Below are 27,838 nucleotides of genomic sequence, written 5' to 3'. Positions count from 1 at the left end.
GCGCCCGGAGCGCAGGAGTCGCTAGTGCACGATCGGGCAGGGTCATCCCTGCCCTCCCCTAACCCGGACAACGCTGGGCTAATTGTGCGCCGCCCCATGGATCTCCCGGTCGCGGCCGGCTGCAACAGAGCCTGGACTCGAACCCATAATCGCTGCAGTGCCTTAGACCACTGCGCCACTCGGGAGCATCATCACCGAAGTTTTTTTGTCAATGTTCCCAGTGGGCGCACATTGATTGAATCAACGTGGTTTCCACTTTATATCAATTAAATTGTTGAACCAATTTGGAATATATGTTGAATTGACTGACGGCTGTGCCCAGTGGGTTATTATTGTCACATAATTAAACTGACTTTTCTATGTTTACAACATTTAACCATGGATCATTTGGATTTGGAGGTAAAGTGTCCATTTATGCTTTGTATTGCAGAGCGCTGACGGCTCGGGTTCGATGCCAGTCGATTACTCGAGCAGGACGATTCTCTCTCTCGTGACGTAAAATCTGGCTATAATAATCTGCACTGTATTTGGAACGGAGGACTCTCAGGCTCGCGCGCCCTCACTGATCACTAAATTCAACAGTAGCAAAGGAGCGAGGTACACAAGAACTGAAAATGGGATTAAGATCACAAAGACAAAAGAGAGCCAACTTTTACAGTCGTCTGGCCATTGAATCAAAACATAGAAATTGTATACTATCTTGAACAAAAACATAATATTGTAGGCTAAATCTAAAAGTATTTGGCAAGAAATCTGCCAAATTAAGATAAATGGTTAATGCGCTCTTAATGTATGTCGGTCAGCGATAATATAATGAACAATAATTAATCATGTATTTTAGTAATTTCCTAGCAATTGGGAACAGTGTGTGAAACACGTTACGCACCCACCCCGTGACATTCGAGATTTGTGAATGAACGGTGAAGCCCGCGCGTAACGGCGACGGACACCCGGGACGAGCCTCGCTGCACACCCCGGGATTGCCTTGCACCATCGCCACGCAGTTGAGATATCACCTTCTCCAATCTTCAGTAGACTTGATGGGACACAGTATCACCACAAGTATGTTGTGAGCTTGCACGTGTAAGAACGTTATTTGAAAAACACATTTTTTTCCCCCAGTGAAACTCAAAGCTAGAGAAAACTACCGCCGCGCAGTAGTCTAGTGGATGTGTTTTTTGACGTAACAAAATTGTACTGATGGAAAGAGTAATATTTCACCGTGAATAACGGCGTGGATTAACGCGACAAGCGGTAGACGAGTCTATTAAACATAGGTCTGGACATTATGTGAAGGGCTGACATGGGGTTGAGAGATACAGAGACACATGGCCAGGTAATGATGGTATGAGCTCCGCGCGCACTGCATGCCCCAACTCAGCCAAACGTCTCCCAGCCTGAGTAATATGAGCGTTCGTGAACATCATCCAGGATGTTTTCTGATCTGGCTGGCCTCAACTACACCTACAACGTGAGCGACGACCCGTTCAGGTTCCTGGACCGGGAGTGGCGCGACGCGCCGAAAGAGACTCTGTCCAGGACTGGCTTCATCGTGCTATCTGTGTTCCTGGGCTTGATCATGACCTTCGGCTTCCTCAACAACTTCGTCGTACTGCTTCTCTTCTGCAAGTTTAAAACTCTGCGTACTCCGGTCAACATGCTCCTACTCAACATCAGCGTGAGCGACATGCTGGTGTGCACGTTCGGCACCACGCTCAGCTTCACCTCCAGTATCAAGGGAAAGTGGCTCCTGGGCCGCCACGGCTGCTTGTGGTATGGCTTCATCAACTCCTGCTTCGGTGAGTCGACCCGAGATGCGGCTCTATAGCCTAATAAAGGCTGTTAGTGAGAAATTAGAGCAAATTGATTCATGTATATTGGCAGTAAATCTGTTTCCAATTTATTCCTTGGCCACAGACCTGGTGGCATAGCAGGATTTTCCAGTGGCTTTCACCAAGAAAGGTTCTGATTTCAAACTCCAGATGAGGTTTAGTCCCAATTGTGCTTGCTCATGGTGAATCATTTTACAAGAATGTTACTTTAGACTAAAAGTATCAAATTCACTCAACATGTCATTTAAAACACATGTATCTGTTCCACTTACTATACTAAGTTGAAAATACTTTAGATTAAGTTAACGCAATATGACATTCAGATATTATTTAATTGAAACGTTTAAGGCAGCAGGGTAACAAACGTTTTTAAGTTGACTCAACAAATATTATTTTACAGTGTAGTAGGGCTGCTGTATATTTACTCAGTTAATGGAACTTTAAACTTTTATCATCTTTAAAAAGTAATTTCATAGTCCTTATTAAATGTTTAGCCTGAACTAAAACCTTCAGATGGTTTTGCATGCCCTATTCATGTAGGTTCGTTTTATCTGGTCTTACTGCAAGAATTTCAACCGCTCTGGCAACTAAATCACTGGGTAGCAGCTTCTTATACTCAAATCAAGTTTTATTTGTGGATTCTGCAGGCAAGTCAGTTAAGAACAAATTTTTATTTTCTATGACCGCCTAGGAACAGTGGGTAAACTGCCTCTTTCAGGGGCAGAATGACAGATTTTTACCTTGTCAGCTCAGGGATTTGATCTTGGAATTTTTCGGGATACTAATCCAACGCTCTAACCATTTGGCTACCTGCTTCTAACCACTAGGCTACCTGCCTCTAACCACTAGGCTACCTGCCTTTAACCATTAGGCTACCTGCCTCTAACCACTAGGCTACCTGCTTCTAACCACTAGGCTACCTGCCTTTAACCACTAGGCTACCTGCCTCTAAACACTAGGCAACCTGCCTCTAAACACTAGGCAACCTGCCTCTAAACACTAGGCAACCTGCCTCTAACCACTAGACTACCTGTCTCTAACCACTAGGCTACATGCTTCTAACCACTAGACTACCTGCCTCTAACCACTAGACTACCTGCCTCTAACCACTAGACTACCTGCCTCTAACCACTAGGCTACCTGCTTCTAACCACTAGGCTACCTGCCTTTAACCACTAGGCTACCTGCCTCTAAACACTAGGCAACCTGCCTCTAAACACTAGGCAACCTGCCTCTAAACACTAGACTACCTGCCTCTAAACACTAGGCTACCTGCCTCTAACCACTAGGCTACCTGCATCTAACCACTAGACTACCTGCCTCTAACCACTAGGCTACCTGCCTCTAACCACTAGGCTACCTGCCTCTAACCACTAGGCTACCTGCCTCTAACCACTAGACTACCTGCCTCTAACCACCAGACTACCTGCCTCCAACCACCAGACTACCCATCTCTAACCACTAGACTACCCGCCTCTAACCACTATGCAGCCTGCCTCTAACCACTAGGCTACCTGCCTCTAACCACTAGGCTACCTGCCTCTAACCACTAGGCTACCTGCCTCTAACCACTAGACTACCTGCCTCTAACCACTAGGCTACCTGTCTCTAACCACCAGACTACCTGCCTCTAACCACTAGGCTACCTGTCTTTAACCACTAGACTACCTGCCTCTAACCACTAGACTACCTGTCTCTAACCACTAGGCTACCTGCCTCTAACCACTAGACTACCTGCCTCTAACCACTAGGCAACCTGCCTCTAAACACTAGGCAACCTGCCGCCCCAGTTTTTTGGAATATTATTCTAAATGTCTTCAAATTAGTTATTTTCACAAAAATGAATAGCTCAAAGTTGTTTTCTAAACGTGTCCCCAACTTGTCACAATAATGTCAATGGAGCATTTTGAGTTTGTCTCTGTGTTGATGTCCAGATGCGCAATGTGCGTAATAGCCTACCCACTTAGCTGACTAAATTCTGACGGTGAGACAGGGTGTCGGCTAGTGGTTTTTGAAATGCGCTAAAGCAGAGCATAGGTTCCAATGCACGGAGTAGTGAAGAAGGCATAGTCTACATCAAGCATACAATATCATCAACACACTGTACTATAAGCACACAATGCATTGTGGAATAAAACATTGAAGGCAAAGGCTACATACACTAAGGCATAATAATGATTATTTATTGGACTTATATATAGTATATATACAGTAACGGTTAGATACATTAGATATTATATGGATAAATGTTTGGATTATATATAAATCCATATAATTATTGGATTCTATACAGTATATTTGCAGTGCCTTTGGAAGGTACTCAGACCTCTTGACTTTTGTCAACATCTTGTTACTTTACAGCCTTATTCTAAAATGGTTTCAATAAATAAAAACTGTCCTGAGCAATTTACACACAACACTATATAATGACAAAGCGAAAACAGGTTTTTAGAAATGTTTGCAAATGTATAAAAAACAACAACAACCAAAATAAATTATTTACATAAGTATTCAGACCCTTTGTTATGAGACTTTATCTCAGGTGCATCCTGTTTCCATTGATTATCCTTGAGATGTTTCTACAACTTGATTCCACCTGTGGTAAATTCCGTTTATTGGACATGATTGGGAAAGGCACACACCTTTCTATGTAAGGTCCCACAGTTGACAGTGCATGTCAGAGCAAAAACCGAGCCATGAGGTCAAAGGAATTGTCCGTAGAGCTCCGAGACATGATTGTGTCGAAGCACAGATCTGGGGAAGTGTACTAAAAAATATTTGCAGCATTGAAGATCCCCAAGAACACAGTGGCCTCCATCGTTCTTAAATGGAAGAAGTTTGTAACCACCAAGACTCTTCCTAGAGTTGGCCACCCAGCCAAACTGAGCAATTGGGGGAGAAGGGTCTTGGTCAGGGAGGTGACCAAGAACCTGATGATCACTCTGACAGAGCTCTAGAGATCCTCTGTGGAGATGGTAGAACCTTCCAGAAGGACAACCATCTATGCAGCACTCCATCAATCAGGCCTTTATGGTAGAGTGGCCAGATGGAAGCCACTCCTCAGTAAAAGGCACATGACAGCCCGCTTGGAGTTTGCCAAAAGGCACCTAAAGACTCTCAGACCATGAGAAACAAGATTCTCCGGTCTGATGAAACCAAGATTGAAGTCTTTGGCCTGAATGCCAAGCGTCACGTCTGGAGGGAACCTGGCACCATCCCTACGGTGAAGCATGGTGGTGGCAGCATTGTGCTGTGGGGATATTTTTCAGCAGCAGGGACTGGGAGACTAGTCAGGATCGAGGCAAAGATGAACAGCGCAAAGTACAGAGAGATCCTTGATGAAAACCTGTTCCAGAGCGCTCAGGACCTCAGACTGGGGCGAAAACTTTTGACCGGTAGTATAAATATATATATATATATATGTGTGTGAATTTATATATAGTCCAATAATTTATTCAATAATTTATATCGTTTGGATTGATATTGACATATTAAATAAACATTTAATTTAATAGTCAGAGTCAGCAGAGCAGAGGTTGCTGTCCTTATTCTCCCAGGGACCACAACAACACAAAAGTGCCATGTGGACTGAGGTTAGAGCTCCAACATAAGACATTATATTTCCTGCTGAGGAGCTTTTAGCCATGTGGGCTGCAGTCTGCAGACTCTTAAGTCTCTTTGGACAGATGTATTTTCTCCCCTTTTGAAGTGGCCAAGAGAATCCAAAATTATTCCCAGACATAGTGCTGTTGCTCTAGGTCTGGGATGTCTGAGATGACTCCCTTGCTATAACAAGACACGTGGTTCTGGCTGAGATTTGGCAAATGTCACAACGAGTTATCTGAATTCTGTGATAACCGTCCTGGCCATTTCCTAAACTGAGATTGGCAGTAACATGGCCATGGTCCGTTTATATACACAAATGCTATTCCCTCACTGTGGCTGGGAAAAGGGATTGAGGAGTGTGGCGTGAAGAAAGAAACTCCACATGGTCATGCTTTTCAAGTGGACTACTGACTCTTTTGATTTCATTTATTTCGGTAATGTTATGCAGAAAAACCCATCCTCTCTTCCGTGTGATGTGTTCAACTCCATCTAGGCTTTGAAGTAAAACCATTTGCTTTGGGTGATCCGAATTAGCAAACAGGCTAATTAAAGGAATAGCTATTTGTAACGACATCCGTTACTCTGAGGAGGGTTGCTGGGGAAGCCAAACCACTGGGCACACACTGGTTGAATCAAATCAAATCAAATCAAATTTTATTTGTCACATACACATAGTTAGCAGATGTTAATGCGAGTGTAGCAAAATGCTTGTGCTTCTAGTTCCTACAATGCAGTAATAACCAACAAGTAATCTAACTAACAATTCCTAAACTACTGTCTTATACACAGTGTAAGGGGATAAAGAATATGTACATAAGGATATATGAATGAGTGATGGTACAGAGCATCATAGGCAAGATACAGTAGATGGTATCGAGTACAGTATATACATATGAGATGAGTATGTAAACAAAGTGGCATAGTTAAAGTGGCTAGTGATACATGTATTACATAAGGATGCAGTCGATGATATAGAGTACAGTATATACGTATGCATATGAGATGAATAATGTAGGGTAAGTAACATTATATAAGGTAGCATTGTTTAAAGTGGCTAGTGATATATTTACATAATTTCCCATCAATTCCCATTATTAAAGTGGCTGGAGTTGAGTCAGTGTCAGTGTGTTGGCAGCAGCCACTCAATGTTAGTGGTGGCTGTTTAACAGTCTGATGGCCTTGAGATAGAAGCTGTTTTTCAGTCTCTCGGTCCCAGCTTTGATGCACCTGTACTGACCTCGCCTTCTGGATGATAGCGGGGTGAACAGGCAGTGGCTCGGGTGGTTGATGTCCTTGATGATCTTCATGGCCTTCCTGTAACATGGGTGGTGTAGGTGTCCTGGAGGGCAGGTAGTTTGCCCCCGGTGATGCGTTGTGCAGACCTCACTACCCTCTGGAGAGCCTTACGGTTGAGGGCGGAGCAGTTGCCGTACCAGGCGGTGATACAGCCCGCCAGGATGCTCTCGATTGTGCATCTGTAGAAGTTTGTGAGTGCTTTTGGTGACAAGCCGAATTTCTTCAGCCTCCTGAGGTTGAAGAGGCACTGCTGCACCTTCTTCACGATGCTGTCTGTGTGAGTGGACCAATTCAGTTTGTCTGTGATGTGTATGCCGAGGAACTTAAAACTTGCTACCCTCTCCACTACTGTTCCATCAATGTGGATAGGGGGGTGTTCCCTCTGCTGTTTCATCTCAATCTCCTTAGTTTTGTTGACGTTGAGTGTGAGGTTATTTTCCTGACACCACACTCCGAGGGCCCTCACCTCCTCCCTGTAGGCCGTCTCGTCGTTGTTGGTAATCAAGCCTACCACTGTTGTGTCGTCCGCAAACTTGATGATTGAGTTGGAGGTGTGCGTGGCCACGCAGTCGTGGGTGAACAGGGAGTACAGAAGAGGGCTCAGAACGCACCCTTGTGGGGCCCCAGTGTTGAGGATCAGCGGGGAGGAGATGTTGTTACCTACCCTCACCACCTGGGGGCGGCCCGTCAGGAAGTCCAGTACGGGGTCGAGACCCAGGGTCTCGAGCTTGATGATGAGCTTGGAGGGTACTATGGTGTTGAATGCCGAGCTGTAGTCAATGAACAGCATTCTTACATAGGTATTCCTCTTGTCCAGATGGCTTAGGGCAGTGTGCAGTGTGGTTGAGATTGCATCGTCTGTGGACCTATTTGGGCGGTAAGCAAATTGGAGTGGGTCTAGGGTGTCAGGTAGGGTGGAGGTGATATGGTCCTTGACTAGTCTCTCAAAGCACTTCATGATGACGGAAGTGAGTGCTACGGGGCGGTAGTCGTTTAGCTCAGTTACCTTAGCTTTCTTGGGAACAGGAACAATGGTGGCCCTCTTGAAGCATGTGGGAACAGCAGACTGGTATAGGGATTGATTGAATATGTCCGTAAACACACCAGCCAGCTGGTCTGCGCATGCTCTGAGGGCGCGGCTGGGGATGCCGTCTGGGCCTGCAGCCTTGCGAGGGTTAACACGTTTAAATGTTTTACTCACCTCGGCTGCAGTGAAGGAGAGACCGCATGTTTCCGTTGCAGGCCGTGTCAGTGGCACTGTATTGTCCTCAAAGCTGGCAAAAAAAGTTATTTAGTCTGCCTGGGAGCAAGACATCCTGGTCCGTGACTGGGCTGGATTTCTTCCTGTAGTCCGTGATTGACTGTAGACCCTGCCACATACCTCTTGTGTCTGAGCCGTTGAATTGAGATTCTACTTTGTCTCTGTACTGACGCTTAGCTTGTTTGATAGAAGCTGTTAATGAGCCTCTTGGTCCTAGACTTGGCACTCCGGTACCGCTTACCGTACGGTAGCAGAGAAAACAGTCTATGACCTGGGTGACTGGAGTCTTTGACAATTCTTTGGGCCTTGCTCTGACACCGCCTAGTATAAAGGTCCTGGATGTCAGGAATCTTGGCCCCAGTGATGTACTGGGCCGTATGTACTACCCTCTGTAGCGCCATATCAGGTGGTAATGCAACCAGGCAGGATGCTCTCGATGGTGCAGCTGCAGAACCTTTTGAGGATCTGAGGACCCATGCCAAATCTTTTCAGTCTCCTGAGGGGGAAAAGGTATTGTCGTGCCCTCTTCACAACTCTCTTGCTGTGTTTGGACCGTAGTTTGTTGGTGATGTGGACACCAAGGAACTTGAAACTCTTGACCCGCTCCACATCAGTCCCGTAGATGTTAATGGGGCCCTCCTTTTTCTATATTCCACAATCAGCTCCTTTGTCTTTCTCACATTAAGAGAGAGGTTGTTGACCTGGCACCCCTGTTGTGCTCCCTGGTCACCCACAACTACAAGGCCAAACACCAAACACTAAGCATTCACCCCTGATTGCCCCATTGTTGAGGATCAGCGTGGCAGATGTGTTGTTGCCTACAATTACCACCTGGGGGTGGCCCATCAGGAAGTCCAGGATCCAGTTGCAGAGGGAGGTGTTTAGTCCCAGGGTCCTTAGCTTAGTGATGAGATTTTTGGGCACTATGGTGTTGAACGCTGAGCTGTAGTCAATGAACAGCATTCTCACATAGGTGTTATTTTTTACAGGTGGGAAAGGGCAGTGTGGAGTGCAGTTGAAATTGCGTCATCTGGGTCTAGGGTTTCTGGCATGATGATGTTAATGCGAGCCATGACCAGCCTTTCAAAGCACTTCATGGCTACCGACGTGAGTGCTTACGGGGCGGTAATCATTTAGACAGGCTACCTTTTCTGTCTTGGGCACAGGGACTATGGTGGTCTGTTTGAAACATGTAGGTATGACAGACTCAGTCAGGGAGAGATTGAACATGTCAGTTGGTCTGCGCTTTGAGTCCTGGTAACCCATCTGGCCCCGCATATTATTAGTGAATGTTGACCTGTTTAAAGGTCTTGGTCACATTGGCTACGTAGAGCGTGATCACACAGTTATCCAGAAAGGCTGGTGCTCTCATACATGTGTCAGTGTTCCTTGCCTCAAAGCATAAAAGGCATTTTGCACATCCCGTAGGCTCGAGTGACTGGGCAGCTCACGGCTGGGCTTCCCTTTGTAGTACCGAATCGTTTTTACGCCCTGCCACATCGACGAGTGCCAGAGCCGGCGTAGTAGGATTCATTCTAGGAGGCAGTTAACATTATTATAAAGATGTATTTTCTTCTTGCTCAGCTCATCTCAGGCCAGTGTATAGATCTTCCCGCTGCCTCAGATTTTCATGTTTCTGTGGACTTGAATTCTTGATCTACAGTCACTAAATAGGTGTCAGATATTTTTTTAACATAAAAATGGAGAGAGAACTACATAAGTGAGATTGGAAAATCTTTTAAGGTTGTGTGTATTTTAAAATCATTCAAGGCTATAACGAGTGCGCTGAGAGTCAGGAAGCAAGTTCAGGGAGTGAGTGTTTTAATAAATAAAAGAAACAATGAACACGAAACAAACAATGCACCGACATGAAAACAGAGTCAATAACACCTGAGGAAAGAACCAAGGGGAGTGACAGATATAGGGAAGATAATCAAGGAGGTGAAGGAGTCCAGGTAAGTGTCATGAGGCGCAGGTGTGCGAGACGATGGTGACAGGTGTGCAGGATAATCAGCAGCCTGATGACCTAGAGGCCGGAGAGGGATTATACGTGACAAATGCAGTGTACCAGTGAATTTTCTGTCCTTTAGTGAAATTGATTCGCATCTCAACTACACACATACACACAGGAGGAGGAATAATGGTCCGGGGCTGTTTTTCATGGTTCGGGCTCGGCCCCTTACTTCCAGTGAAGGTAAATCGTAACATTAGAGCTTACAGTAACATTCAAGACAATGCTTCCAACTTTGTGGCAACAGTTTGCGGAAGGCCCTTTCGTGTTTAGGAATGACAATGCCCCTGTGCACAAAGCGAGGTCCATACAGAAATAGTTTGTCGAGATCGGTGTGGAAGAACTTGACTGGCTTGCACAGAGCCCTGCCCTCAACCCCATCTAAGATCTTTGGGATGAATTGGAACGCCGACTGCGAGACAGGCCTAATCGCCCAACATCAGTGCCTAACCTCACTAATGCTCTTTTGGCTGAATGGAAGCAAGTCCCCGCAGCAATGTCCAACATCTAGTAGAAAGCCTTCCCAGAAGAGTGGAGGCTGTTATTGCAGCAATGTTCCAACATCTAGTAGAAAGCCTTCCCAGAAGAGTGGAGGCTGTTATTGCAGCAATGTTCCAACATCTAGTAGAAAGCCTTCCCAGAAGAGTGGAGGCTGTTATAGCAGCAATGTTCCAACATCTAGTAGAAAGCCTTCCCAGAAGAGTGGAGGCTGTTATAGCAGCAATGTTCCAACATCTAGTGGAAAGCCTTCCCAGAAGATTGGAGGCTGTTAAAGCAGCAATGTTCCAATATCTAGTAGAAAGCCTCCCCAGAAGATTGGAGGCTGTTATAGCAGCAATGTTCCAACATCTAGTAGAAAGCCTTCCCAGAAGAGTGGAGGCTGTTATAGCATCAATGTTCCAACATCTAGTAGAAAGCCTTCCCAGAGAGGATTGGAGGCTGTTAAAGCAGCAACAGGGGGACCAGCACCACATTAATGCTCATGATTTTGGAATGAGTGGTTCGACGAGCAGGTGTCCACATACCTTTGGCTTTTGTACATCCCTGAAATTGCAACCGTGAAGAAACAGCAGGTGGATTCTTCATGAACAGTGCGGAAATGTTTGAAGTGAATAAAAAATGTCCTTCCCTATTCGTTTCCACTCCGCTATCTAACTCAGACAAGCAGGGAATATCTCATTCTTTCCATAAGGCCAACCCCAAGGCTTTAAGAAGGAATATTTGAAGATATTCTCGGTTATATCCTCCTTTCTCATTATTCTCACTTCCACTGTGACCGGATTGGACTTTCTCTGAACTCAGAGATCATGTCTTTGGGTCTGGCTGCTTCTTTCATTTCTACTCTCACAAACATGTATTTCACCGTCTCCAACTGATATTTATGTCTGTGTTTGACTGTCTCTCACTGACATGTCTGTCTGTGTTTGACTGACTCTCACCGACATGTCTGTCTGTGTTTGACTGACTCTCACCGACATGTCTGTCTGTGTTTGACGGTCTCTCACCAACATGTCTGTCTGTGTTTGACTGACTCTCACCAACATGTCTGTCTGTGTTTGACGGTCTGTCACCAACATGTCTGTCTGTGTTTGACGGTCTGTCACCGACATGTCTGTCTGTGTTTGACGGTCTGTCACCGACATGTCTGTCTGTGTTTGACGGACTCTCACCGACATGTCTGTCTGTGTTTGACGGTCTGTCACCGACATGTCTGTCTGTGTTTGACGGTCTGTCACCGACATGTCTGTCTGTGTTTGACGGACTCTCACCAACATGTCTGTCTGTGTTTGACGGACTCTCACCGACATGTCTGTCTGTGTTTGACTGTCTCTCAATGACATGTCTGTCTGGGTTTGACTGTCTCTCAATGACATGTCTGTCTGGGTTTGACTGTCTCTCAATGACATGTCTGTCTGGGTTTGACTGTCTCTCAATGACATGTCTGTCTGGGTTTGACTGTCTTTCACTGACATGTCTGTCTGGGTTTGACTGTCTTTCACTGACATGTCTGTCTGGGTTTGACTGTCTTTCACTGACACGTCTGTCTGGGTTTGACTGTCTCTCACTGACACGTCTGTCTGTGCTTGACTGTCTCTCACTGACACGTCTGTCTGTGCTTGACTGTCTCTCACTGACACGTCTGTCTGTGCTTGACTGTCTCTCACTGACACGTCTGTCTGTGCTTGACTGTCTCTCACTGACACGTCTGTCTGTGCTTGACTGTCTCTCACTGACACGTCTGTCTGTGCTTGACTGTCTCTCACTGACATGTCTGTCTGTGCTTGACTGTCTCTCACTGACACGTCTGTCAGTGCTTGACTGTCTCTCACTGACATGTCTGTCTGTGCTTGACTGTCTCTCACTGACATGTCTGTCTGTGCTTGACTGTCTCTCACTGACATGTCTGTCTGTGCTTGACTGTCTCTCACTGACACGTCTGTCTGTGCTTGACTGTCTCTCAATGACACGTCTGTGTGTTTGACTGTCTCTCACTGACACGTCTGTGTGTTTGACAGGTTCCTCCAGGGGGAAACGGCTCAAACACCCAATGTGCTGTGTCTTGCTAAAATTAAAATAGTATGAAATAGTGTCGTGAAATTGTAAGAAGATGTGTGTACAGGCTTGCGTGTGAGCTATAAATCAAGATAATTCAATGTATTTTTTGAAAGAGGAGACATTGAGGATTATAATAAATACCGCTTTGATGTAGGTTTGTGTTCCAAACAAAACAACTATAAGTGTGCGTGCTCTAGTTCCTCAACAACACAGCTAGGAGAGAAACAAATATATAGAGACAGTTGAAGACTCTTATTTGAGTCATAAAAGTGCATTCAAATGACTTAGGAGCTGCACACTTTGGAGAGGGGGTTGTCATGTATACTCCCTCTCTGACCTCTAGGTCACCAGACTGCTGATTGTTACACACACCTGTCACCATCGTCACACGCACCAGCTCTTATTGACACTCACCTTGACTTCATCACCTCCTTGTATTACCTGTCCTCTTCATGTCACACCCTTTGGTTCCTTCCCCAGGTGTTATGGTTCCTGAATCTGTTTCATGTGGTGCGTTGTTCGTGGTTTGTTCATGTTCATTTATATATTAAATGTATTCACCTCCTGAACTTCCTTCCCCGGTGTCAGCATGCATCTTTATAGGGGTGTGGTCACTTAGTCCTCAAACCATCACTCAAACCCTCCTAGTTGTCTTGTCTTATGTTACACCTACCCCACATGTTGCAGGTTATCATGTTATCATGTTACTGAATGCATCCAAAAGTATTTTCAGATTTCGTTATCATCATATGCGGCAAAAAGTACAGTGAATGTAAAATGTATGTAAAATCAACAGTGTAAAGTTTGGATTCAGTCCTGTGTCAGGTGAACTGTTGTGTTCTCACCTTTGGTCTAGTAATTTTCCCATTATCTCTAAACTGTTGCCTTTCAATTATTACCATGGTTATGCATATGCTTTTCATATTTCTTCTGTAAGAAACATTTAAATATAGCCCTATCCATATAGGCCAAGAGTTAAAGGATTAATGACTTCTAACTACTTAATGACTTGTAAATACTTAATGACTTCCCACAATTTTATGTCAGATATAATAGCGCCTCTGGTCAATATTGACCAATTACAGACTTTGGAAGTCTATTACAGTCTATTGACCAATTACCGTATTTTAAAAGCTTAAACCAAAACAGAATCCACATGCTTCTTATTGCTTGTTGGTTATTGCTTGTTCAGAAGCAGAAATATGGCATTCATATCTGAAGTTAGCCAAGTTCATATCTATGTATGACTTATCCAATGTTTGTCTCTGACACTGTCTTTTCCCACCAATTAAAACATTTCTCACTTCATCACTCCATACTCTCCCCTCCCTCACGCTTGGCTCTTTACCACTCCACATTTCATTTACTGTTCATTTCTTCATGTGTGTCACACACACACACACACACACACACACACACACACACACACACACACACACACACACAGTTTTGGATGGGGATTGACTGAAGTGGGTGGGAGAGATGGAGAAGAAAGAGATGGAGACGAAAATGAAAAGAGAAGGGGTGAGAAAGGTAGAGGAGTGGATAGAGGAAACGGGTGGATAGAGGAGAGGGGTGGTTAGAGAAGATGGGTGGTTGGAGGAGAGGGGTGGTAAGAGGAGAGGGGTGGTAAGAGGAGATGGGTGGTAAGAGGAGATGGGTGGATGGAGGAGAGGGGTGGATGGAGGAGATGGGTGGTAAGAGGAGATGGGTGGTTGGAGGAGATGGGTGGTTAGAGGAGATGGGTGGTTAGAGGAGATGGGTGGTTGGAGGAGATGGGTGGTTGGAGGAGAGGGGTGGTTGGAGGAGATGGGTGGTTGGAGGAGAGGGGTGGTTGGAGGAGATGGGTGGTTGGAGGAGATGGGTGGTTGGAGGAGATGGGTGGTTCGAGGTGATTGGTGGTTGGTGGAGATTGGTGGTTAGAGAAGAGGTGTGGTTAGAGGAGAGGGGTGGATAGAGGAGAGGGGTGGTTAGAGGAGAGGGAAGGTAAGTGGAGATGGGTGGCAGAAAGGGAGAGGGGTGGTTAGAGGAGTGGGGTGGTTGGAGGACATGGGTGGTTGGAGGACATGGGTGGTTGGAGGACATGGGTGGTTAGAGGAGAGGGGTGGTTGGAGGAGAGGGGTGTTTGGACGACATGGGTGGTTAGAGGACATGGGTGGTTGGATGAAATGGGTGGTTGGATGAGATGGTTGGATTAGATGGGTTTTTAGAGGGGAGGGGTGGATAGAGGAGATGGGTGGTTAGATGAGATGGTTGGATTAGATGGGTTTTTAGAGGGGAAGGGTGGATAGAGGAGATGGGTGGTTCGAGGTGATGGGTGGATAGAGAAGAGGTGTGGTTAGAGGAGGGGTGGATAGAGGAGATGGATGGCTGACATGGAGAGGAGTGGTTAGAGGAGATGGGTGACAGAAAGGTAGACCGAGTTCGAGGAGATGGGTGGTTCGAGGAGATGGGTGGATAGAGGTGATGGGTGGTTGGTGGACATGGGTTGTTGGAGGACATGGGTAGTTGGAGGAGAGGGGTGGTTAGAGGAGAGGGTGGTTAGAGGAGAGGGGTGGTTAGAGGAGAGGGGTGGTAAGAGGAGATGGGTGGTAAGAGGAGATGGGTGGTAAGAGGAGATGTGTGGCAGAAAGGAAGAGGGGTGGTTAGAGGAGATGGGTGGTGGGAGGAGATGGGTGGTTAGAGGACATGGGTGGTTGGATTAGATGGGTTTTTAGAGGAGAAGGGTGGATAGAGGAGATGGGTGGTTTTATGAGAGGGGTGGTTAGAGGAGTGGGGTGGTTGAAGCGTATCGGATTTTGGAGGACATGGGTGGTTGGAGGAGATGGGTGGATAGAGGAGATGGGTGGTAAGAGGAGATGGGTAGTTGGAGGAGATGGGTGGCAGAAAGGGAGAGGGTGGTTATAGGAGATGGGTGGTTGGAGGATATGGGTGGTTAGAGGACATGGGTGGTTGGAGGAGATGGGTGGTTGCATTAGATGGGTTTTTAGAGGAGAGGGGTGGATAGAGGAGATGGGTGGTTGATTAGATGGGTTTTTAGAGGAGATGGGTGGTTAGAGGAGATGGGTGGATAGAGGAGATGGGTGGATAGAGGAGATGGGTCGTTAGAGGAGATGGGTCGTTAGAGAAGATTGGTGGTTGGAGGAGATGGGTGGTTGGAGGAGAAGGGTGGCTAGAGTAGAAGGGTTGATAGAGGAGATGGGAGTTTGGAGGAGATGTGTGGTTTGAAGAGAGGGTTGGATAGAGGATGTGGGTGGTTAAAAGAGAGGGGTGGTTAGAGGAGATGGGTGGATAGAGGAAATGGGTGGTTAGAGGAGATGGGTGGTTTGAGGAGATGGGTGGTGTGATGAGATGGGTGGTTGGAGGAGATGGGTGGTTGGAGGAGATGGGTAGTTGGAGGAGATGGGAAAGGGAGGGAGGTTAGAGGAGATGGGTGGTTTTAGAGGAGAGGGGGTGGATTAGTGGGTTGGAGGAGATGGGTGGTTAGAGGAGATGGGTGGTAAGAGGAGATGGGTGGCAGAAAGGGAGAGGGGTGGTTAGAGGAGATGGGTGGTTAGAGGTCATGGGTGGTTGGAGGAGACGGGTGGATGGATTAGATGGGTTTTTAGAGGAGCGGGGTGGATAGAGGAGAGGGGTGGATAGAGGAGATGGGTGGTTGGAGGAGATGGGTGGTTAGAGGAGATGGGTGGTTAGAGGAGATGGGTGGTAAGAGGAGATGGGTGGCAGAAAGGGAGAGGGGTGGTTAGAGGAGATGGGTGGTTGGAGGAGATGGGTGGTTAGAGGACATGGGTAGTTGGAGGAGATGGGTGGATGGATTAGATGGGTTTTTAGAGGAGAGGGGTGGATAGAGGAGAGGGGTGGATAGAGGAGATGGGTGGTTGGAGGCGATGGGTGGATAGAGGAGATGTGTGGATAGAGGAGATGGGTTGTTAGGGGAGATTGGTGGTTGGAGGAGAAGGGTGGTTGGAGGAGAAGGGTGGATAGAGGAGAAGGGTTGATAGAGGAGAAGGGTTATTAGAGGAGATGGGTGGTTGGAGGAGATGGGTTGTTGGAGGAGATGGGTGGTTAGAGGAGATGGGTGGTTAGAGGAGATGGGTGGTTGGAGGAGATGGGTGGTTGGAGGAGATGGGTGGATTGGAGGAGTTGGGTGGTTCGAGGTGATAGAGGTGATGGGTGGTTGGTGAAGATTGGTGGCTATAGAAGAGGTTGTTTAAAGGAGAGGGGAGGTAAGATGGGTGGCAGAAAGGGACAGGGTTGTTTTGAGGAGATGGGTGGTTAGTGGACATGGGTTGTTGGAGGACATGGGTGGTTAGAGGTTATGGGTGGTTAGAGGACATTGGTGGTTAGAGGAGTGGGGGTGTTGGAGTATATGGGAGTTTGGAGGACATGGGTAGTTGGAGGAGAGGGGTGGTTGGAGGAGAGGGTTGTTTGGACGACATGGGTGGTTAGAGGACATGGGTGGTTGGGGAGATGGGTGGTTGGAATTGATGGGTTTTTAGAGGGGAGGGGTGGATAGAGGAGATGGGTGGTTAGATGAGATGGTTGGATAGAGAGGTGGGTGGTTGGAGAAGGGTGGTTAGAGGAAAGGGGTGGTTAGAGGAGAGGGTGGTTGGTGGAGAAGGGTGGATAGAAGAGATGGTTGGATAGAGGAGGTGTGTGTTTAGAGGAGATGGGTGACAGACAGGGAGAGGAGTAGTTAGAGGAGATGGGTGACAGAAAGGTAGACTGGGGTTTAGAGGAGAGGTTAGAGGAGAGGGGTGGATAGAGGAGATGGGTGGCTGACATGGAGATGAGTAGTTAGAGGAGATGGGTGACAGAAAGGTAGATGGGGGTTAGAGGAGGTGGGTTATTAGAGGAGATGGGTGGTTTGAGGAGAAGGTTGGATAGAGGAGATGGGTGGATGGAGGAGATGGGTTGTTAGAGGAGTTGGGTGGATGGAGGAGATGGGTGGATGGAGGAGATGGGTGGTTGGAGGAGAGGGGTGGATAGAGGAGATGGGTGGTTAGAGGAGAAGGGTTGTAAGAGTAGATGGATGGCAGAAAGGTAGATTGGAGATTAGAGGAGATGGGTGGATAGAGGAGATGGGTGGTTAGAGGAGAGGGGTGGTAAGAGTAGATGGATGGCAGAAAGGTAGATTGGAGATTAGAGGAGATGGGTGGATAGAGGAGATGGGTGGTTAGAGGAAATAGGTGGTTAGAGGAGAAGGGTGGATGGAGGCGATGGGTGGCAGAAAGGGATAGGATTTGTTAGAGGAAATGGGTGGATAGAGGGGATAGGTGGTTAGAGGAGATGGGTGGATAGAGGAGACAGGTGGTTGGAGGAGATGGGTGGTTAGAGGAGATGGCTGGTAGGAGGAGATGGCTGGCAGAAAGAGACATGGGTGGTTGGAAGAGAAGGTTGGTTAGAGGGGATGGGTAGTTAGAGGATATGGGTGGTTAGAGGATACGAATGGCTGTTGGCTGTGAACAGCAAAAGGTGAAGACCTTAGATTGTTCATCTCTCCTACACACCGCACTCTACAGGGTAAGACAGAGGGGAGAGCCTAGTATAATGCCCTTTGTACAACACACATGCATGCTTGCAAGCACACACAGACACACAAAAACACACAGAGACACGTGCGGCAGGGTAATCTCTGTTTTTTAAATCCAGATTATATGCAGAATAGGTCTCAGCTGCAAGGGAGGCCAGATAAATCTCTATGATGATCAATTTTATTGCCTTAGATATTTACACTAAACCTCCTCCATCCAGCTGTGGCAGAAAAACATACTTTTTTCGGATTCTGATTTGCTGGAATTCAATTCAATTTGCATAGTGGGAGACCTGGCACTGCCAAACAAATCACATTATTGCCTGCCCAACATCAAAGTGCATTTTTAGTAATCAGAGCGAGCCAGGCGGAGGCAGAGGTTTTAATGGCCAGATGGCGGGACAGAGACCTTCCCATCAAAGAGTAGCAGATATACATCCTGGTTGTTTATTTCAGGCTATATATACCACATTTAAGGTGCAGGCTAAATAACTGCTTAGATGCCCATAGAATGTTAATGAAGAACCCTTTGAACCACTGGTAACCCAACAGAACCCCACAGTGCTGGAGGATTTGCTGTGGTAAAACTCTGCAGAGAAAAACTCAGAGAACAAAAAACTGTCACATCTGTTACATCACAGAGTTAAGTAGTCAGGAGGAATGAACATTGAACAAGGACAAAAACACAAACAAGATAAGTTAAATAAGTCGTGGCCAAAAGTTGAGAATGACACAAATATTAATTTCCACAATGTTTGCTGCTTCAGTGTCTTTAGATATTTTTGTCAGATGTTACTATGGTATACTGAAGTATAATTACAAGCATTTCATAAGTGTCAAAGGCTTTTATTGACAATTACATGAAGTTGATGCAAAGAGTCAATATTTGCAGTGTTGACCCTTCTTTTTCAAGACCTCTGCAATCCGCCCTGGCATGCTGTCAATTAACTTCTGAACCACATCCTGAATGAAGCCCATTCTTGCATAATCAATGCTTGGAGTTTGTCAGAATTTGTGGGGTTTTGTTTGTCCACCCACCTCTTGAGGATTGACCACAAGTTCTCAATTGGAATTTCCTGGCCATGGACCCAAAATATTAATGTTTTGTTCCCCGAGCCACTTAGTTATCACTTTTGCCTTATGGCAAGGTGCTCCATCATGCTGGAAAAGGCATTGTTTGACACCAAACTGGTCCTGGATGGTGGGAGAAGTTGTGTTGGTACCATTCTTTATTCATGTCACGCCCTGACCTTAGAGAGACTTTTTATGTTTCTATTTGGTTTGGTCAGGGTGTGATTTGGGTGGGCATTCTATGTTCTTTATTTCTAGGTTTTGTGTTTCTATGTTTTGGTATGGTTCTCAATCAGGGACAGGTGTCTATCGTTGTCTCTGATTGGGAATCATACTTGGGCAGCCTGTTTTGCCACCTTAGGTTGTGGGATGCTGTTTTTTGTTAGCTCTGTGTCGCCTTCAGAATGTGACGTTTGTTGTTCTTTTGTTTGGTGTTCGGATTAAATAAAGAATCAAGAACACGTACCGCGCTGCACCTTGGTCCACTTCTTCCGACGAGCGTTACAATTCATGGCTGTGTTCTTAGTCAAAATTGTGAGTGAACCCACTCCCTTGGCTGAGAAGCAACCCCACACATGAATGGTCTCAGGATGCTTTACTGTTGGCATGACACAGGACTGATGGTAGCGCTCACCTTGTCTTCTCCGGACAAGCTTTTTTCAGGATGCCCCAAACAATCGGTAAGGGGATTCATCAGAGAAAACTACTTTACCCCAGTCCTCAGCAGTCCAATCCCTGTACCTTTTGCAGAATATCAGTCTGTCCCTGATGTTTTTCCTGGAGAGAAGTGGCTTCTTTGCTGCCCTTCTTGACACCAGACCATCCTCCAAAAGTCTTCTCCTCACTGTGCGTGCAGATGCACTCAAACCTGCCTGCTGCCATTCCTGAGCAAGCTCTGTACTGACGGGAGACTCTGGCAGCTCATGACAGACGGGAGGCTCAGGTGGCTCATGACAGACAGGCAGCTCAGGCGGCGCTGGGCAGATGATCAGCTCAGGGGACGCTGGAGAGGAGAAAGGCTCTGGCAGCACTGGACAGGCGAAGCGCAATGTAGGCCTGGTGCGTGGTGCTGGCACTGGTGGTACTGGGCAGAGGACACGCACAGGAAGCCTGGTGCGGGGAGCTGCCACCGGAGGGCTGGTGCATGGAGGTGGTACTGGGTAGACCGGACCGTGCAGGCGCACTGGAGCTCTTGAGCACCGAGCCTGCCCAACCTTACCTGGTTGACTGCTCCCGGTCGCCCTGCCAGTGCGGCGAGGTGGAATAGCCCACACTGGGCTGTGCAGGCGAACCGGGGACTCCATGCGTAAGGCTGGTGCCATGTATGCCGGTCCGAGGAGACACACTGGAGACCAGATGCGTAGAGCCGGGTTCAATTCCTTTAAAAACAGCTCATACATTTTTTACATCATTTATACACATAAAAATGGCAACAAAGCATGAAACACAGCATTTGAAAGTTACATTTAAATTTGCTAAAAATTACATGTTGTTAAAACCAATGAAAACAACCATGAATAAAAGTACTTTCCTTGTAATAACATCAAATCTGTAGAAGCCATTTAAAATGTGTACTAATGATCTAACAAAGGTAAAACCTTTTTAAGACATGAAAAACATGTTAAAAAGCCACTTTGTTGAAAGGCTGTCTTCGGTCCCTTGTACAGGAGCGGGGTGAGTCTTTATCAAGATCACCTCATCCTGCTCTTCCGAATAGATCATCGTCCCGTCCTTCGGGGCCCAGAGGAGATCCCTCCCCTAGGCGCCGCAGCGCTGTCAGGCCGTGGCCGCCGGGACCTAGGGTGTTGTGGGTGACCCTTCGCCTGGGGTTGAGGCCCCCTTCCTTCCGTACCACCCCAGGGCTTCCGTGACTACCATGGCCACTGCCTGGGGGGTGATCTCTACGTTTTGCGCTACCAGCAGGTTACGGGAGGACCACAGTGCTTCCTTCAGGCACGTGAGGGTGGGCCAGAGCCTTCGGCCCACCCCATACAGCATGAGCTGAGGTGTTAGGTCCTCCCCTGCTGGCAGACACGAGGTGATCAGGGGACCTGCTTCCTTCCACAGGTCCCTGGCAGCTCTGCACTCCCAGAGCATGTGCCTCACCGACTCTTCTTGGCCGCAGCCTGGTCGGGGACACGCGGATGTCCTCGCCATGACCCGTGAGTGCATAACAGCCCTGACCGGGAGGATCTCGTGGGCGACCATCCAGGACAGGTCCCGATGCCGATTCAGGAGAGCAGGATGGGCCACGTTGTGCCAAACCGTTGTGGGCTCACCTACAGCGAGCACGCGCACTGGACACACTGGTTCCCGATCCTGCACAAGAGAGAGAAGAGAGCGGTGTTTTGTTAAGACCGTGACTGTTTCTTTTTCCAGTTTAAAATGTCTTAAAAACTTCTGGAGCTGGACGTAGTGCGGGGGTAGCAGGAAAGATGTCTCAATTGCCTTTATCCATACTGAAAGAAGTGGATATAACAAGTGACATCAATAAGGGATCCTAGCTTTCACCTGGTCAGTCTATGTCATGGAATGACACAATTAAGCACTATAATACATTCATATGTAGTTTTGTTAAGTATTTAAAAGCTTCCTGAAGTATTGGACAGGAGTACTCTGTATTATGTAGTATTACACACAGACTAATGACTCCTCTGTAATAGAGTTCCATTTCCCCGTTTGACTGCTAGGTTTTATGGGTATTATAAGACCTCTACTGTTAATTTTTTATTTTTTATTTCACCTTTATTTAACCAGGTAGGCCAGTTGAGAACAAGTACAGAGGGGCTCTATGGACTCTCACATTCTCTCTGTTTCCCTGTATCTTTTATCTTTATTAATTTAATTCACTAACGTTATAATCAAATATAACCAGTACTTAGGTTTTGAATGACCAGCAGTTCCTCCTCCACCACCACCAGCCTTTATTCTTAATAAAATGGATATCAGATGGAACATCCTGAACGCTAGAAAAAAAAGGGAGCAGGTTAGGCAGGATAAAATTGACTGAGCGGATCCATTTTTGGGGGGCATTCTCTGTACTCACTCGTAGTATATGCCTGTTTGATGCCCCCCTTTATTTAACCTTTATTTAACTAGACAAGTCAGTTAAGAACAGCCTACTGGGGAAGGTTTACTGCCTTGTTCAGGAGCAGAATAACAGATTTTTACCTTGTCAGTTCAGGGATTTGATGAAGCAACCTTTCGGTTACTGACCCAACACCCTAACCACTTGGCACTGCCGCCCCACCGTCATGCCTACATTTACAAAGTAGGCATGATGATGATGATGCATCTAGCAGCATTTTTATTATTAGCATTATCATCATCACTGGAAGGGAAGCTCCACATGATGAGTTGGCTGACCGAGGGACATGGCTTTGGCTGACTGTGGCAGTTTCACCAAGATTAAGCTCATTGTTCAGATCATCAAACACACTCTCTGTCTTCAGCTCTCCGGCAGAGTCCTTGGAATAACCTTAGTTGTCCAACGTAGATTGTTTTTGTCTGTAAACTTTACGTGCCCCATAACACAATCGATAGAAGCTCCAATACATAATGATTGTGTCACCCATGGAATGTTTCTTTTTAGGCTTTGATCTACTGAAACCCTATCTTAGTCCTGCAATCGGGAAGGAAGCATGAAACACTGCAACGAATAAGCTTTGATTGACGATTTGGGGCTCTTGGTTGTACAGATGACTTGTTTTTTCCTGTTCACTGTTAAGGTAAACAGTGGATTGTCAACAAAAGTCGATGTAGGTAATCGACAGATGTACAAACAAATCGTAGACTTAGCTTGCTGCTTTTACATTCTAACCAATGTCATAGCTGCTGCTTTCTTAACGCAACCTCTATAGAGGCAGGTTTCCTGAGGACAGCAGTCTGTTAACATAAAGAGGGTGGCAGGTAGCCTAGCGGTTAAGTCTGTTAGCGGTTATGTCTGTTAACATAAAGAGGGTGGCAGGTAGCCTAGCGGTTAAGTCTGTTAGCGGTTATGTCTGTTAGCATTTGGTGGGTGGCAGGTAGCCTAGCGGTTAAGTCTGTTAGCGGTTATGTCTGTTAGCATTTGGTGGGTGGCAGGTAGCCTAGCGGTTAAGTCTGTTAGCGGTTAGGTCTGTTAGCATGTAGTGGACGGCAGGTAGCCTAGCAGTTGAGTCTGTTAGTGGTTAAATCTGTTAGCATATAGTGGACGGCAGGTAGCCTATCGGTTAAGTCTGTTAGCGGTTAAGGCTGTTAGCACATAGCAGATGAGTAAATAACAGGAGAAACTGCCTGGAATACACATGGCTTGATCTGCTCATCAGAATGTAGAGTCACTACTACTGCTGCTATCACTCTTCATGTGTAACAGGCATCCCAGGGGTTCTCTGTGGGTTGTATGTGGGTTGTCTGTGCTCAGATTGAGAATGAGCTCTCAGCAGAGCACTGATGGAATGCTAACACCTCCCAGGACGACTGACATGTCAACGTCACAAATGTCAAAAGAGACAAAGGGAAACGTTCTCTTCAAATATTCGATGTGAAGGAAAAGTGTGTGTGTGAGTGGGAGGGGGTTGCACTTGTGTGTTGATGTGTTTGGTTGTGCTTGTGCGTGCATACATGTGTTCATTGCAAAGACCTCTAGATTCCGACTCACACGGTTTGGACGACTCTATCAGAGCAGTGGACCCGGACTCGTTTAACACAAGCATGCATGGTTGGAGGGCTGTGTGGAATGTTGCTCTAAACAGATTCCATCACACTGTTGTTATCCCTGTTGATGTAGAAACAGCTGATGAGAACGGAAGGGAGCAGTCACAGACCCCATGATAAATGCAGCTCTGTATCAATAATATCAACTGGGTTTGTGTAGGTGCCCAGAGTTCATGAAGCCTTATACTGTATTTGACAGTGTTGAAAGAGTGAAGGACTGAGAAAGAGAAATGGTGGTGGAAATGGAGGGAACGGAGGGAAGAAAGTAATAGACAAAGGGAAAAGAAAAGGAATCAGCAAAAGAGGGGAAGAGGAGGTGGGGAGGAGGTATGGAGGGGAGGAGTAGATAGGGAGGGGTTAGGGAGGGGTCGGGGAGGAGGTAGGGAGGAGAGAGAGGTTCGGGAGGCGGGAGGGGAGGAGGAGAGGCGGTAGGGAGGGGAGGGGAGGTAGTTTGGCGGAATGGAGGTAATGCAGGGACAAGGTAGGGAAGGGAAGCGGGGAGGAGATAGTGAGGGGTAAGGTAGGAATGGAGGAGTGGTGGTAGGGCGGGGACAAGGTAGGTAGGGGAGGAGGAGAGGAGGGTAGGAGGTAGGGGAGGGGGAGAGGAAGGGATGAGGTAGGGAAGGGAGGAGGGAGTAGGGAGGTGGAGAGAAGGTAGGGAAGAGAGAAGGGAATAAGGAGGGGAGGAGAGGAGGTAGGGAGGGCAGGAGGAGAAGACGTAGGAGAAAAGGCAACAGGAGAAAGCGTAACACAACTACTTTAAATAGATGTCCTTCATGTCAACTTGTTCTGGTGTACTCATGCAGGACCCATTTGTAGCTGTCAATGACAGGAGTTCAAATTAAATTTGCTGTCCCGCTCATTATAATGTTCATAATGATGATTCTCTTTACCCTGTGCTCCTGTGTGGCTCAGTTGGTAGAGCATAGCACTTGCAATGCCAGGGTTAAGGTTTCAATTCTGATGCGGGACCAGTACAAAAATGTATACACTCACTACTGGATACGAGTTGCTGCTAAAAACATTATCCATAAAGCTCCTTTTACGAAGAAAATGCAGATATGAAAGTACACAATTAGCAGGACAATGAAATTAGAACAGCAGAAGGCTTGTGTTAGCTCCCTGAGCTGATGCCTCGGCTTAAACTAATGCAGACAACCCAGGTTTGCAGTGCTCTCTGAGTTTCAGTGTACATAACCAGGAGCCATTTGTCTCTGTTTTGGATGAAGCTAAGATTAGACTTGATCCTCACCATAAATTACTGTACCTTAGCACTAATTAGGGTTGCATCACTCCAGAAAAATGGTTTCCACTGCCCCAGAGTGCAATGGCTGCGAGCTTTACATAACTCCAGCCTACGCTTGGCATTGAGCAGTGTGATCTTAGGCTTGTGTGCGGCTGCTCGGCCTTGGAAACCCATTTCATGAAGCTCCCAACGTTGCTTCCAGAAGCAGTTTGGAACCGGGTAGTGAGCGTTGCAACCGAGGACAGACGAGTTTTACATGCTACGTGCTTCAGCATTCCATGGTCCCATTCTGTGAGCTTGTGTGGCCTACCGCTTCACGGCTGAACCGTTGTTGCTCCTAGACGCTTCCACTTCGCAACAACAGCAATTACAGGTGACTGGGGCAGCTCTAGCAGGGCTGAAATTTGATGAACTGACTTGTTGGAAAGGTCACATCTTATGACGGTGCCACGCTGAAAGTCACTGAGCTCTCCTATGGAGATTACATGGCTGTGTACTCAATTTTATACACCTGTCGCAATGGGTGTGGCTGAAATAGCCGAATCCACCAACTTGAAGCGGTGTTCACATACTTTTGTATATATGGTGTATATGACGACATAATTTAACAACTACTGCATGTTACCTTATGGTAGGAGTAATACAATGCCTTCAGAAAGTGATAATACCCCTTAATCTATTCCACATTTTGATGTGTTACAGCCTGAATTCAAAATGGATTAATTAGATTTTGTTCTCAATACCCCATAATGACAAGGTGACAATATGTTTTCAGAAATGTTTGCAAATGTATTGAGAAGGAAATACAGACATATCTCATTGACATAAGTATTCACACCCCTGAATTAATACTTTGTAGATGCACTTTTGGCAGCGATTACAGTTGTGAATCTTTCTGGGTAAGTCTCTAAGAGCTTTGCACAAGACATATTTGCCCATTATTCTTTTGAAAATTCTACAAACTGGTGTTGATCATCACTAGGCAACCATTTACAGGTCTTGCCCATATATTTTCAAGTATATTTAAGTCAAAACTCTAATTCGGCCACTTTGTCTTTTTATAACCATTATTACTCTGAAATAATAAAATATTTAAGTTGTGTATATTACTTAGTTTTTATTTGATGACTTTATTATTTTTCATTCTGTAAAGTCATCATCTGTTTCGTCTCTGCTCAGACAGTAGCAGTCTGCCAGTCAAACCTAACGTTATCTACAGTATGTGCTCCCCATGCTGTACTGTCTGTAGTCATCCTAGTTATCTAGCCTGCCTAAGTAGCCTATGCTGCAGAGTTGTTTGACAAAATCCTTTTACTAGTTCTTCAAAGTAGATAAAGCGTACTTTCACAAACTGTCTCTGTCCCTCTCATCGTGTTGTGCACATTCCTCTCTCATGCGGTCTGTGTGCAGCTGTACATAGTCTATCGGTAAATAGCCCACCCAATTTTACCTACCTCATCCCCATACTGTTTTTATTTATTTACTTTTCTGCTCTTTTGCACACCAATATCTCTACCTGTACATGACCATCTGATCATTTATCACTCCAGTGTTAATCTGCAAAATTGTAATTATTTGCCTACCTCCTCGTGCCTTTTACACACAATGTATATAGACACTTTTTTTCCTACTGTGTTATTGACTTGTTTATTGTTTACTCCATGTGTAACTCTGTGTTGTTGACTGTTCACACTCCTATGCTTTATCTTGGCCAGGTCGCAGTTGTAAATGAGAACTTGTTCTCAACTAGCCTACCTGGTTAAATAAAAGTGGAATATATATATATATATATATATATATATATATATATATATATACATACATATATATATATATATATATATATATATATATATATATATCATATATATATATATATATATATATATATATATATATATATATTTATATATAAAAAAAGTAGGATATATATATATATATATATATATATATATATATATATATATATATATATATATATATATATATATATTTATATATAAAAAACATATATATATATATATATATAATATATACATATATATACATATACATATATATATATATATATATATATATATATATATATATATATATATATATATATATATATATATATATATATATATATATATATATATATATATATATATATATATATATATATAGCATATATATATATATACATATATATATACATATATATATATATAAATAACTTAACGTAGCAGCACAGACAGAACAATGAGACAGATATTTAACCAGATGCATAAATGAAAAGCATCCACTTGGCTTAGAGAGAGGAAGCACACTGGCTGGTAGTGGAAGAAGATGGAACAAGATTAATTTTGGCCAACATTCTGCTAATTCTGCTAATTTTCCTGGCAGTGGTTCTCCTGGCAGTGGTTCTACTGGCAGTGGTTCTCCTGGCAGTGGTTCTCCTGGCAGTGGTTCTCCTGGCAGTGGTTCTACTGGCAGTGGTTCTCCTGGCAGTGGTTCTCCTGGCAGTGGTTCTCCTGGCAGTGGTTCTCCTGGCAGTGGTTCTCCTGGCAGTGGTTCTCCAGGCAGTTGAAGGAAGGAGAGAAGAGGGGAGACAGTGAGGGAATGATGGAGGTTTATGGAGAATGGGAATTATCTGTCAGCCACTAAAAGTATTTTTATTTTCTGTTTGACACAAATGCTCCAATTGTCTTCAGGCAGGTTTAAGTGTTGTCATGCATCACCTAGCCTG

General features: G+C 45.6%; 1 protein-coding gene across 1 annotated transcript in view; it reads left to right on the top strand.

Annotated features, from left to right (window-relative positions):
* Positions 1-575: 575 nt before the first annotated feature.
* tmtops2b (teleost multiple tissue opsin 2b) overlaps positions 576-27,838 on the top strand; it is a 59,759-nt gene continuing 32,496 nt past the window's right edge. The window contains exon 1 of the mRNA XM_064944049.1: positions 576-1,799. Coding sequence (XP_064800121.1) covers positions 1,433-1,799 — 367 coding nt within the window. The 5' untranslated portion in view covers positions 576-1,432. The remainder of the gene's footprint in view (positions 1,800-27,838) is intronic.

The sequence above is a fragment of the Oncorhynchus masou genome, chromosome 29 (genome assembly GCF_036934945.1).
Source record: "Oncorhynchus masou masou isolate Uvic2021 chromosome 29, UVic_Omas_1.1, whole genome shotgun sequence".
In the NCBI taxonomy this organism is placed as follows: domain Eukaryota; kingdom Metazoa; phylum Chordata; class Actinopteri; order Salmoniformes; family Salmonidae; genus Oncorhynchus; species Oncorhynchus masou.
Note: the sequence above shows the minus strand (reverse complement) of the source record. Positions and strands in the feature narration are given on the sequence as shown.